Raw genomic sequence first — 14,762 nt, 5'->3', positions numbered from 1 at the left:
CCTCTGATTGTTCCGCTCCTGATTTTGGCTTACAGATACTGATGTGAAATACTGACCACATACTGAATGTGTGAATACAATAGAGATAAATGAAAAAAAAATTGCTGACTACCGATCGTCTGCTGCTGTTTCAATCTGCTGCCTGAATCCCTTACCAGTTTCTTGGCTTACTCTTTTGGTGGAGAAGGCAGACGACTGCTGCAGCCAATCATTGACCATAGGAGAGACATGTTGGTCACCTCTGTGGCCACTGTTTGGCAGCAGCAGCTATGCATCATTCCTGCTTCCACCTCCATCCTTCAATCCCTACTAGCTCCGTGTCTTGTTCTACCTTCATACTTTAGGATGCAACCCTAGCTTTGGCTAAAAAGAAATTTCATACAGAAAACTGAGCTCAATGGGTCCAAGGTCCAAGTCTGTGATAAACAGATACATTTTCTACAGTTTCTATAATTATACTTTTTGCTATATATAAACAGTCGTTGGATCATTGATTCCCAGCCAAGGTTCCCTGGAACACTGAAGGTTTCCCAGAAGACGGCAGCAGTAGCGAGAGATGCCACCTGGAAACCAGTGATGTCAAACAGTCCGCTGATAAATGCTGGGCATGGGCCATTAACAGATCTCTAAATAACATCTTTAATTGTCTTTTCCAGGCCGTTACGTTCGAGACATCTGCATCTATGGGACTCGGGACCTGCAGTGGTTAATGAACTCCAATAGCATTTTTGCTAACAAATTTGAACTGAAATCTTACCCACCAACGGTGGAATGCCTAGAAATGAAGATCAGAGAGCGAGCCCTAAATCAGAGTGAGGTCACCGCGCTGCCTGACTGGTACTTGTAAGCAGAACACTGTGCACACAAAATTGCATGAAGAATTGATGGATGTGCTCTAATAAGGAAAAGCAGCGAAAAGTAAACATCTTTCTCTTAAGAACTGTCCTTAAAAGGCAATTTGAGGCCAAGACGCAGATATCATCAAGCAACTTCCTCTTCTCGAGACATGAGTAAAACTTTAATTAGGCGGAACACTTATATTAACCTTTTTTTCGACTGGTAGTAGCATGATATGTGTATGTGTTGCTGCTAAAGGATGCAATTGTATGGAAGGGAATTGTATCCTTGTGATTTTGTGTTGAACAGTACTGGATTAGCCATATATTAAGAAGAAAAGTAAGCCCCATGCAATATAGTTACTGTACTACCACATCTGTTTACACTCTGGTAAGTGAAGTGTTAAAAAAAATCCACAAAGTGAACCACTCTGACAATGATTCTGGTAAAGCTCTTAAATATATTGCTGTATGTTAAGGCTGCGACTACACGCTGTTATATTTTAGGAGGATGTTTAGGCTGAAACTAAACTAGGGATTTTAGGAGGGTGTTTAGGATGCGGACTGTGGTAGTGATTTTAGGAGGATGTTTGGGCTGCAAATAAACTAATAATTTTTAGGAGGATGTTTGGGCTGCGACTAAACTAGTGATTTTAAGAAATGTTTAGGCTGGGACTAAACTAGTGATTTTAGGAGGATGTTTGGGCTGTGACTAAGGCTAGTTTCTCACTAGCGTTCTCGGGCGCAGCGCAGGGCCGCCGCTTAGCTCCGCCCCTGGCTGCGCCCCCTCCGGTCAGCTCCTTCTAGGATCGCATGACACTGCATGCGATCAGCATACCGTATATTTAGCGTTGGGAACGCTGGTCGTGTGCTTTTTTGAGTGCACAGCGCGTTTTTGTAAGCTGGGCGCAGCGCCAATAGGGCGCAGCGGTAGCAAAATCAGACCAGCGCACGGTCAGCATACCCAACGCTAAATATACGGTACGCTGATCGCATGCAGCGTCATGCGATCCTAGGAAGAGCTGACCGGAGGGGGCGTGGCCAGGGGCGGAGCGAAGCGGCTGCCCTGCGCTGCGCCCGAGAACACTAGTGTGAAACTAGCCTAAACTAGTGATTTTAGGAGGGTGTTTAGGCTGCGACTAAACTAGTGATTTTAGGAGGATGTTTGGGCTACAACTAAACTAGTGATTTTAGGAGGATGTTTAGGCTGCAACTATGGTAAACTAGTGATTTTAGGAGGGTGTTTAGGCTGCGATTAAACTAGTGATTTTAGGAGGGTGTTTGGGCTACGACTAAACTAGTGATTTTAGAAGGATGCTTAGGCTGCGACTACACTAGTGATTTTAGGAGGATGTTTGGGCTGCGACTAAACTAGTGATTTTAGGAGGGTGTTTAGGCGACGACTAAACTAGTGATTTTAGAAGGATGCTTAGGCTGTGACTACACTAGTGATTCTAGGAGGATGTTTGGGCTGCAACTAAACTAGTGATTTTAGGAGGATGTTTAGGCTGCAACTATGGTAAACTAGTGATTTTAGGAGGGTGTTTAGGCTGCGATTAAACTAGTGATTTTAGGAGGGTGTTTGGGCTACGACTAAACTAGTGATTTTAGAAGGATGCTTAGGCTGCGACTACACTAGTGATTTTAGGAGGATGTTTGGGCTGCGACTAAACTAGTGATTTTAGGAGGGTGTTTAGGCGACGACTAAACTAGTGATTTTAGAAGGATGCTTAGGCTGTGACTACACTAGTGATTCTAGGAGGATGTTTGGGCTGCAACTAAACTAGTGATTTTAGGAGGGTGTTTAGGCTGCGACTAAACTACTGATTTTAGGAGGATGTTTAGGCTGTGACTACACTAGTGATTTTAGGAGAATGTTTGGGCTGCGACTAAACTAGTGATTTTAGGAGGATGTTTGGGCTGCAACTAAACTAGTGATTTTAGGAGGGTGTTTAGGCTGCGACTAAACTACTGATTTTAGGAGGATGTTTAGGCTGTGACTAAACTAGTGATTTTTAGGATGTTTGGGCTGCAACTAAACTAGTGTTTATTAGAAGTACATGAAAACTGTTTTCTGTTAGATCAGAAAGTACATAGATGTATTTCAAGGAGAAAAAAATGCTGCAGTGTGAAGAAACTAGTGTTATATGCTTGTTATGGCATCTCCTCGTGTTTTTTTAATTCCTTCACACATTGTCCATCTAATGTATAAACCGTCACTGTCTGATAAATGTACTTTAACTCTGTAGGATATAGCTATTTTTTTTTTTAGCGCTGAGAGCATCGTTTTTTCATCACTGTATTCCAATTGTATTTATTTTTTGCTTATTGTTTTTCAACTTCTGTCGCTATAAGAGATCTTGTTTTTTTATGTGGGTAGAGTTGAACATTTCAATGGCATTGTTTTGGAGTATTTATCATTTAGTAATATTTCGATTTTCTATGTCATAAACTACATTCTAGTGATTTTAAGAGTGCTGCTATAAATGCGGTGATACCAAATGTATATAATTTTATAATGGTTTACACATTTGTAGTATAAAAACATTTTAAAAAATCATTTATTTTCGTGACCCCATTTTATGAGAGCCACCACTTTTTATTTTTCCATCAATGGTGTTAGTTTTTGCTTTTATTCGTTACAATATCCATTATCGCTTAGCTGCGGGATAAACTGCATGTTCAGTTTATACTTACGTTTGTTATGGTTGCAACAATACTAATCACGTGGTGTTTTAGATTTTCATTTTTCCACTGAACAAATGATTTTGTAAGAAGAGAAGTTTTTCTTCCTTTTTTTATATTGCAAAACTTTTTTTTTTTTAACTTTAAGAAAAAAATGTCGTCTCGTTAGGGTTCTTGACAATGCGATTTTTTTACATTGTTGATTTAATACACTGCAATACCTCCTGTTGACCATGATTTGATGCCTGGTTGGCCTCTGTCAGGGCTTAATAGGAAAATACAAGCAGCAATCCTTTGGACCCCAAGCTGTCAAAGCAACCCAGCAGCCCTCCACGATTGAGTCACAGGAGCTCCCTTGGGAAGCACCTTCCTCTATTGACTGCAACATTGGCAGAGTTAAAGGGCCACTCCCAAAAATCAAGTTATTCCCTATCCGAAAGAAAGCGGACAACATGTTTGAACACTGGGGCTCCCAGCGATCCCAAGATTGATGCTCCGGACCCCCAAGAATGGGGCCTCCTCATGAAAAGAGCGGAGATGAGCATGCTTGAACTCCACTCTATTCATTGTCTACGGGGGAGCAAGAGAAAGACAAGGACAGTATTGACTGAACATGTGCACCTCCATTCAGGATGGGGCTGAAGAATCTCGTTCTTTGGACCTTTGGCATCATAGTGATTGGGGACCACCAGCGATCAGTGGATACCTTGTTTTTTTGGGGGAAAAACCTTTTACGCCCCCAGGATTACAGTTCTCATCAATCTTGGCCTTTGCTACAAAGTGTCAGCTATTTAATGACTGCAAGGAGATGTCTTGAAATTGATAGAGAAACTACAATTGTAAAGACCTTTAATTCTAGAAACAATATTGTTAGCTGTAACTTAGAATATCCCTTTAAAGATTTTCCGATTAGGTGAAGGGGAACGGAAATGAAAAAGGAGAAGCTTAATAGGAGGTAATATTGCGAGATATCGAACACTGATAAGAGTGAGATACAATATATATAAAGCAAACAGACAGACGGAGCATACAGGGCAAATACCCAGGAAGCAAGTCCACAGGTAAAAAAAAAAACATTTCACATGTGGAAATGCACTAAAAAAGCATGTAAACGTCACATGACTGTATCAATAAAGTTTTTTTCAAAACCAAATACTAGGAAGTATCAAAAAGAAAGCAACTTTATTTAAAAACATGACCTATAAAAAAAGAGACAAAAACCACAGCGTCAAAAACGGAATGGAAAACCCCCCCCACAAGAAACCTAATTTGTTTCAGAAAATTTGTAACATCAAATACTCCCCAAACACTCATCGTGAGCTTTATTTCATTTTTTTAATTTCTCACAAGTATTTCCTGGTCACGGTGTGATTAGAAAGAACATGACAGGGAATTTTGGCATTACGTCCCTCATACACCCATTACAGGAAAATAGCGTCAGATTGCGGCCTTTCAGTTACAGCAAATGGATCTGAAGCAATATCAGCCGGCGTAAAAGCAAAGCAGCCTGCATGTAGGTCACACTTCTACTTACTATGGTCTGTAAAGACGTGGGAGACATGTATAGAAGTCTATATGAAAATCTGGACATATCGGCATCTGTATGAATTCAGTCCATCAGTTCGGCTTCAGCACAGAGAACTACATGCACGGATATTACTGCTTTCAGATTTTTCTCGAAGCGCTTCTGTAACTAGACCGTTTTAGTTTTCACTTCTATAAGGCAGTGTTCACACCCTACAGTCACTCTGCACTTTTTAACTGTGCCGCTGCAACCTTCCCATTGTTTCCTTGCACAATCACTTAAAGGGAGTCTGTCACCAGGTTATTGCCACCCGATCTGAGAGCAGTATAGGGTAGAGAGAGAGACCCTGATTCCAGCGATGTGTCACTTAATGAGCTCCTTGCTGTAGTTTTGAGAAAATCACTGTTGTATCAGCAGGAGATTATCACTAGAGGACTAGTAGACCTGCTGCCAGGTAGTCAAGCATATTCATGAGCTCTGTATAACCCCGCCCCCACTACTGATTGCCAGCTTTCTGTGTACACTCTACATAGGCCGAAATCTGCCAATCTGTGGTGGTGCGGGGTTACACAGAGCTCAGCATTCAGACAGCTGATAAAACTACTGCTTGCTGCAAAGCTATCAAAATGACAGCAAGCAGCCCAGTAAGTGATACATTGCTGGAATAAGGGTCTCTGCCCCTGTTATACTGCACTGAGATGGGGTAATAGATTCCATTTAAATAGATGTTCCAGTTTTTGGAAAAGCCTGCTCACACAGCTTTTTTTTTAAAACTAACAAACTGGCTATACTTACCCTACCTGGGTCCAGCACTGAGCCCGGCATTATGGTTGTTGTTAGCTACAAAACCAACATCCAAAGTTCAAACGTGGAAGTGAGTGTCACCACTCAGGTAATCAATCAATATTAGATATAAAGCGAGACTGGAACATAACGCTGCTCTTAAAAGGAAATTGATTCATGGCGTTAATACAGAGGTGGCCGTGCAGGCCCGAATGGCAAATAAAGCAACCTTAATCATTTTACTTCAGGGCTGGCATACTCCACTCATGATTTTATTTGAATATATCAAGTTAATTGCCTTTCAATTAGTAGCTATTAACAGCAGCAGTCTGATAGCGGCCATTGGACTCCTGGCACCGACATTGCTGGAATGGCGCTGATGAGGGAGGAAAGTAAATGCTATTTTTATTATACAAGGGAGAGTTCTTTATTATAAAAAAGGGGCTGTGCAGTTATTAATAACACCTTTACTCTAAATGTATATTTAGAAAAATCTGATTAATACCACAGCCCAAAATGGGAAATATTTAGAAAAATCTAATTAAAATTGCAGTTCAATATGGGGAATATTTAGAGGAATCTGATTAATACCACATCCCAATATGGGGAATGGAATGACAAGAATGTTGACAAGCTATTTTTCCCTTTCTAGTGCCAGCACATTTCTGCCCTGATGGGCTATCCCTCTAATATTATCTTTAGCAACTATTGGTAGCCATAGATAGAAGTTGGCCAATATGGCCATTTTTGACCATAACAGACAATTTTCGGCTGTTCCAGTGAAATGAATGATCATCCCTTTTGACTGATATATTGTTAATAACGCCAGCTTGGCATGGGCTAATGATAAGCACTGGTTGGATCATCAGTCAAAAATAATTCAACATGGCCGATGTAGTTTTTCTTATCCCCAAACAGTAGTTCCTCGGCCCATTTTGGTGTAATGTGTAATTTGGATCTTATGTCTAGTACATTTCATATTGTGGAACTTCTAGGCTGCCGTGAGACAATCTAGATTTAGATCTGTCCAACATTTCCAGTGAAACAGAGCTACATTGTTTAGTATCGGTAAAGGCTTTTCTTTTTACAAAAAGTTTCTGTTTTTCCTTGGTTCCGTCGGAGGAAAGAAGCAAAAAGATAAATGTTTGATTTTCACTATTGCACTGAGCGACCCCAAATGGTAGAATGACATGACAATTCTGTAAATTATTTTGTGACTCTGACAATATATGATATTTTTATACATATATATATAATGCAAATGAATACACTGTACAATGTCGTAGCTTTTAGCTGAAAAACAGTTCACCAGAAGGAAAGAAAATGCTGTTGTATATTTCTATACATTTATCTTTAAGAAAAAACTGATATAAGAAGTATAAAGAAATCAAAATATTAATACCTGTGATCACCCTAAAATGCTATGTCAAGAGATATAGATGTATAGTGCTAACCGCTGAGCCACCGGGCTTCCCACTTAATGCCAATCTGTAGTCTATTGGCAATGAAGGGGTTGGTTCATTTGTGAAGGTCCCACAAATATTTTCTGCTTTAGTAGCAGCTGGATATAAAATTTATTATTACATAGTAACCATTTAGTTTGTGTCATTGCATGTAAATATGGGGGCCAATGACTGTGCCTATCCACTAAGGCTAATAGTAGGGGCAGTGGGCCCTGCAGAATAGCTGCCTTAGTGGGACCCCCACTAACACAGACATTTGTCTCAACAGACTGTCATTTGTATCATTTGTCTGATGTGTAAGAAAAGGACGTTCCTGAAAAACCTCTTCATTTCCAAACTAATAGGATCCTCTACCTCTAAGGCCGGGGTCACCCTTGCGAGTACATTGCGAGAAACTCGCGTGAGTCTCTCACCTCAATACCTGACACTGCTGCCGGCGGTTCGGACCGGAGCGTTCAGCTGCATAGAAATACATGCCGCCACACACTCTGGTCCCGAGGGCCGGCGGCAGTGCTGGGTATTAATGCGCGAGTTTCTCGCATTGCAGTTGCAAGTGTGACCCCGGCCTAACCCTGAGAGTATTAGTGGCGTCTGTATTCTTCAGTCTAAGGCCACGTTCATACGTTCAGTATTTGGTCAGTATTTTACATCAGTATTTGTAAGCCAAAACCAGGAGTGGGTGATAAATCCAGAAGTGGTGACGTGTTTCTATTATACTTTTCCTCTGATTGTTCAACTTCTGGTTTTGGCTTACATATACTGATACTAGCCAAATACTGAACGTATGAACATTGCCTGATATGTGGCCTTACGCTAATACAGCTTGGTAGAGGTTTTCATAACATATGAAAATTGCACTGGTAAGCATTGGTTAGGGGCATTCCAAAACTAACTGATTCACAGGTGTAATTTATTCTGATTTTGTTCTCATTGACACTTTGTATGTGAATTTTATTGCACTGTTTTCATGATTATTTAATAGAAACATACTTTTAATATATAGTTATATATGTTTATGAGAAATAAAACGGACATTAGTATTCTTCTATTTTATAAAAAAAAATCTAAATTGTTACAACATGGGTTATGGTTTATTTATTGCCTAGTTGAAAACCAAAGAAGAATGTAATTTCATTTTGGCAGTAAAGCATTTTGTAGGGTTGTACATTCCTGGGTAACATTTGACTATATGTCCCATCATAATATTATTTCTAGAGAAAGATTTGCAGGTCTCCGATGCAGCGGCCAGGTCAGTGGTACGTAGAAGCTAAAAAGGACCGCTAATGTCTCACTTTCCGGAGTTGGTTTGTATGAGCTGCTGGGACATCATACTATCATGTGTAGCACCATAGATGATGTTGCGCCAGCCCTGACAAATCAGATTCTGCACCGGGGGACAGCAGAAGCTAAGAGTCCCGCAAATGTATCTGCTCATCCCTAGTTACGTCCCATGTCTCCAGCTTACAACAGAAATGGACCAAATACACCAAAGATTCCCAGAAAATTAGATTGCAGCAAATTGAAAGTACTGAAAAGCTTTTACTTGCCCTGAGAAGACGTGTATAAGACTCTGATGACTCCTGGGACAGTATCCAACCCCTTCTAAGCGCTGTAAGGCAAACACAGCCTTAGCCTTGTCGAAGTGATCTCAACATATATGTAGTATGGGTAAAAGGATGGCCACCATTCTTCACCGCTGTGCTGGGGTAGTGAAAACCTACTGACGTGTTCCCTTTAAGACTGTCATTGTCAAACTGACAAGCCACTTATTAAGCCCTGCTATTAAATTGATTAACACCCCAGCTGTCATTGAAACCTGATGGCATTCCATTCCAATTTATTACAATGTGAGGCCTCTGTGTTAAGGCAGAATTTCTGCCATGTGCTCTGATCATGAATCAGTTATCTGCATTATCATACAAAATAAGAATTTTATTACTACAAAGTTAAAGATCTCAAATAAAAGTTGTCCCCTGGGGCCAAATTGTAAAACAAAATAATAATTAAATTCTCACTATCACCCATGTGGATTCAATGCAGAGCACTCTATGTTCTATGCCTGCAGAGGAAGTGGAGACATCACGCACAGCACTCTGTGTTCTATACCGGCAGACGAAGTGGAGACATCACTGTTCCTCCAGATGCCAGACTGTTGCAGCCTGTGATTAGATGGCTTTTTTTTATGACATGTTGTTCATATTCATCTGACTGCTGTGGCACATCATAAGCTGCCTTAGGACTCCTTCAGACGACTGATTTTCTCATAGCCTGAGATTCACACGACCGATGTCTCCACACATGTGGATCAAAATTGGACAGGTCTCTGATTTTTTGGAGCACTATTTGGTCCAATGAAAATATCAGATGTGCACAGCCCCATACAATATCACAAGTATGAGAGCTATCAGTAAAAATCTTGGACAGTACATGTACAAGAAAATCAGTTGTGTGATGGACCCTCACTGCGTTGGCTCAGATCAAGGAGTGGCCAATGCTTAATTCAAGTTGAAAACAGTAGGTGATAATTGAGTTGTTACTTTTTATAAATCCAGTCCCCCGGGCAAGTTTTTATTTTGCTCAGACAACCTCTTCAATAATGAGGCAATTATTTTCTTTCACTAGTATCAGAGACACCGTGTCATGTCATCACCGCAGTCAATCAGCAGCCACTGATTAGCTGCAGTTTACACTATCATTTCAGAACAGAAGTCCACTCTGACGGAATAGTAAAAGTGAAAGTCCGCTCAGATGGAATAGTGAAGGTGGAAGTCCGCTCTGATGGAATAGTGAAGATGGAAGGTGGAAGTCCGCTCTGATGGAATAGTGAAGGTGGAAGTCCGCTCTGATGGAATAGTGAAGGTGGAAGTCCGCTCTGATGGAATAGTGAAGGTGGAAGTCCGCTCTGATGGAATAGTGAAGATGGAAGGTGGAAGTCCGCTCTGATGGAATAGTGAAGGTGGAAGTCCGCTCTGATGGAATAGTGAAGATGGAAGGTGGAAGTCCGCTCTGATGGAATAGTGAAGGTGGAAGTCCGCTCTGATGGAATAGTGAAGATGGAAGGTGGAAGTCCGCTCTGATGGAATAGTGAAGGTGGAAGTCCGCTCTGATGGAATAGTGAAGATGGAAGGTGGAAGTCCGCTCTGATGGAATAGTGAAGGTGGAAGTCCGCTCTGATGGAATAGTGAAGATGGAAGGTGGAAGTCTGCTCTGATGGAATAGTGAAGGTGGACGGTGGAAGTCCGCTCTGATGGAATAGTGAAGGTGGAAGTCCGCTCTGATGGAATAGTGAAGGTGGAAGGTGGAAGTCCGCTCTGATGGAATAGTGAAGGCGGAAGGTGGAAGTCCGCTCTGATGGAATAGTAAAGGTGAAAGTCCGCTCTGATGGAATAGTGAAGGTGGAAGTCCGCTCTGATGGAATAGTGAAGATGGAAGGTGGAAGTCCGCTCTGATGGAATAGTGAAGGCATAAGTCTGCTCTGATGGAATAGTGAAAGCATAAGTCTGCTCTGATGGAATAGTGAAAGCGGAAGTCTGCTCTGTTGGAATACTGAAGGCAGAAGTCTGCTCTGATGGAAGAGTGAAAGCGGAATTCTGCTCTGATGGAATAGTGAAGGTGGAAGTCTGCTCTGATGGAACAGTGAAGGTAGATGTCTGATCTTACAGAATAGTGAAGGCTGCAGCCAATCACCAGCCGCTGAAAGTCTCATGACTGCTGGCAGACACAGTGCTATCATGACAGAGTAACAGAGCCGGTGTGATAGGCAACTATGACTTTTGATTTTAGGCTGCATGTCTGGGCCATTCATAAGGCATTGTCCAGTAGTAGACTACCCATTTAACAAGACATAAAAGCTAGAGTTGGCTTGAAGGGATAAAAGAGTGTTAGATGGGAGGTGACAAAGAAGGCAGTTGCTGTAGTTGAAGCTGGAGAGCTGGAGATAATGAGGGCATCTACTAAAATTTTTGTTGACTCAAAGTTAAGGAAAAGAGCAGAGCTGACAAATATTTTTGCATTGGAGGTAGCAAGAGATGGTAAGACTATGAATGTACAGTTTGAAACACAAAGCTACCTCAAAGCATTGGACTTGGGAAATTGGGAGGGGTTTGGAGTCGTTAATAACCCCTTAACGACAATTGACGTACCTATAGGTCATGGTCAGGTAGTGGTTCCCAACATTTGACATATAGGTATGTCATGGTGATTGTGCATGGCACAGGAGCTGTGCCTGCACTATAACCTGGCTGTTTAACCCTCTAAATGGTGCGAGTGATATCGATCGCAACATTTAGGAAGCTGGGAGAGAGAAGGGGCTCCCTCACCCGTCCAATCGGTGCCTCGTGGCATAATCGTGAGGACAACCCAAGGTCGTCACGACGACCCCCATTTCTGCAAACCAGAGCAAACCTGTTAGACCATGCTGAGAGCATGGTCTAAGAGGCTTCTGTCAGCCTAACAATGCATTGCAATGCATTATACCAGCAAATAGAGTGATAAAAGTTAAAGTGCTATAGAGGGGCTAAGTAAAAAAAAAAAAAAAAGTAAAATTATTTAAAAAAAATCACAAAGTAATAAAAAAATTATACCATTAATACGGTACATATTTTTATGTAAAAACAAAAATACACACGATAAAAAAATACACATATTTGGTATTGCCGTGTCCGGAACAACCTGATCTATAAAACTGTCACACTAGTTAACCCCTTCAGTGAATACCATAAAAAAGGATGCAAAAAACTATGCTTTTTCATTGCCGCCAAACAAAAAGTGGACTAAAATGCAATAAAAAACACAAAAGTAAATAAAAATGGTATAGCCAAAAAAGCCATCTTGTCCCTCAAAAAACAAGCCGCCATACAGCTCCATCAGTGTAAAAATAAAAAAGCTATACCTCTCAGAATATAGCGATGCAAAAAAATTCTTTTTTCAATAAAATAGTTTTTATTGTGTAAAAATGACAAAACAATAAAAAAATTATATAAATGTGGTATCGCCGTAATCGTACTGACCCGTCCAATAAAGCTGCCTTATCAATTTTACTACACAGTGAATTGCATAAAGAAAAGATCCAAAGAACAATTCCTAAATTGCTGTTTTTGTTCATGCTGCTTCCTAAAAGTCAAAATACAAAAAAATAAAAAAGTAGCAATAAAAACGTCAATTTGTCCCACATGACTGTTGGCAGAAATGCAGAAAATTCTGGCTTTCAAAATATGGTCATACAAAAACTTTTGGTATGTGATAGTAGCCAAACATAAATAAATATAAATCTGGTATCGCTGTAATCGCCCCTACCTGAAAAATAAAGCCGCCTTATCACTTATACCACACGAGAAACGGAGTAAAAATAAATAAAACCAATACTTCACTTGCTGCTGATTTGTTCAGTCTGCCGCCCAAAGATCACAATAAGTCTTGGGTCACATTTATCCTGTGCTCTACGCTGTGTGCTTACACCGGGGTTTTCGTGTAAATCTCATGATTCAGATGGAATCTCCAGGTGGAAGATTTCCTAGATTTCCTATAATGAGGCAGATGGAGACACTGTGCACGTCATATGTCCTATGATCCAGTGGTGTCCATCAGTTTTGTGCACTTCTGAAAAGAAGGACACCGCTAAGCAGAGGCCAGATGGAGTCCAGAGTAAAGGTACTGTCACACTTAGTGATGCACCAGCGATCCCGACAACGATATGACCCGGTCAGGATCGCTGGTGCATCGCTCAGTGGTCGCTAGTGAGCTGCCAGACAGGCAGATCTCACCAGCGACATAGCAGCGGTCGGCGGTTGTTACTTACCTGTCAGACGAGGCGATGAAGACGTCCTCCCGCCTGCGTCCACGTGTCGCTCTTCGCCACAGCAGGAAGCCCAGCAGGAAGCAGACGACGAGAAACGGCCCAGGCCTTTCTCGCGCAATCAGCGATAACCAGCGGGGGAGCCGGTCGGAGGTAAGTATCACACATAGCGATGTCGCTAGCAATATCGCTGCTACGTCACAAAACCAGTGACGTTATAGCGATTTTGCTAGCGATATCGTTAGTGTGACGGGCCCTTAAGTCTGCTGTCTCATTATAGTGATTGGATCCATTTGGGTTTTTCATCTGAATCACGTCATTCAGAGATTTAGATGGAAACCCTAATGTAAGTGCAGAATAAATGTGATCCAAAATGTTATGTAAAATCTTCCTAATAAAAACTTCAGCGCAATCCACAAAAGAAGCAAGCTGCCACTCAGGTCTGTCATCTGTCAGTGGGAATATAGGGAGCTTACGATTAGCACAAAGGCTCTGGAAAAATCTGTCAGCAGTTTTGGCTGATATAAGATACGACCACTGCCTTTCAGGGATTATCTACAGCATTCTATAATGCTCTAGATAAGTCCCCAATCCAACCTGCAAGAAACTCACCCGGGGGGTGGTGGTCCGGTCCGATGGGTGTTGCAGGTCCAGATCCGGCGCCTCCCATCTTCTTGTGATGCCGCCCTCTTACTTGCTTCATCACTCTCCGGCGCAGGCATACTGATCTGCCCTGTTGAGGGCAGAGTAAAGTACTGCAGTGCACAGGCGCTGGGTCTCTCTGACCTTTCCCAGCACCTGCGCACTGCAGTACTTTGGTCTTTGGTTGCGATGAAGCAAGCAGGAAGGCGGCTTCGCAAGAAGATGAGAGGCGCCGGACCCGGACCTGTGACACCCATTGGACCGGACCGCCCCCAGGTGCGTATAATAAGAGTTATTTTTCTTATCTTGCAGGTCGGATTGGGGGCTTATCTACAGCATTATAGAATGCTGTAGTTAAGCCGTGAAAGGCGGTGGCCGTATCTTATATCGGCCAAAACAGCTGACAGGTTCCCTTTAAATCAGAGAGTTATGTCACACAAAATAGTTAAAAAAAATTACATTTCATATGTGTCAACTTTACATCAGCCCAATTTTTAAAACATATATTTATTTGGTTAGGAAGTTATAAGGGTTAAAGGTCGACCAGCAATTTTTCATTTTTCTAACAAAGATGTTCAACCACAGTCAAGAAGTTTGTTAACCCTTCAGGTGCTTCACAGGAATTAATGGAATGTGGAAGGAAAAAAGTAACATCACAAAAATTTTACTTTAGACCCAATTTTTTTTTATTTTCGCAAGGGTAACAGGAAAAAATGGACCCCAAAAGTTGTTGCGCAATTTTTCCTGAGATAGAATACCGATACACCATATGTTGAGGAAAACCACTGTTTGGGCACACAGCAGAGGTCAGACAGGAAGAGAGTTTTTGAATTTAAAATTTGCTGGAATAATTAGCGGATGCCATGTCATGTTTGGAGAGCCCTTGATGTCCCTAAACAGTGGTAACTGCTCACAAGTGAAACCATTTTGAAAACTAGAATACTCAGGGAACTTATCTAAATATGTGGTGAGTACCATGAAGCAACAGGTGCTTCACACAAGTTTATAACATTGAGCCGTGAAAATGAAAAAAA

The 14,762-nt window shown here is 41.5% G+C and overlaps 1 protein-coding gene and 1 long non-coding RNA gene across 2 annotated transcripts in view; one reads left to right on the top strand and one right to left on the bottom strand.

The window, feature by feature from the left end:
- Positions 1-1,610, top strand: part of LOC141082799 (N-acetyllactosaminide beta-1,6-N-acetylglucosaminyl-transferase-like) — a 132,631-nt gene extending 131,021 nt beyond the window's left edge. Inside the window, exon 3 of the mRNA XM_073566742.1 lies at positions 657-1,610. Within this exon, the coding sequence (XP_073422843.1) occupies positions 657-847 (191 nt within the window). The 3' untranslated portion in view covers positions 848-1,610. The remainder of the gene's footprint in view (positions 1-656) is intronic.
- LOC141082813 (uncharacterized) overlaps positions 1-14,762 on the bottom strand; it is a 68,200-nt gene that overhangs the window by 36,677 nt on the left and 16,761 nt on the right. The gene's annotated exons all lie outside the window — the stretch shown is intronic.

This window comes from Dendrobates tinctorius, unplaced genomic scaffold (genome assembly GCF_039654945.1).
Source record: "Dendrobates tinctorius isolate UK_male_01 unplaced genomic scaffold, ASM3965494v1 ptg000004l, whole genome shotgun sequence".
NCBI lineage: Eukaryota > Metazoa > Chordata > Amphibia > Anura > Dendrobatidae > Dendrobates > Dendrobates tinctorius.
This window is presented reverse-complemented; position numbering and strand designations above follow the sequence as displayed.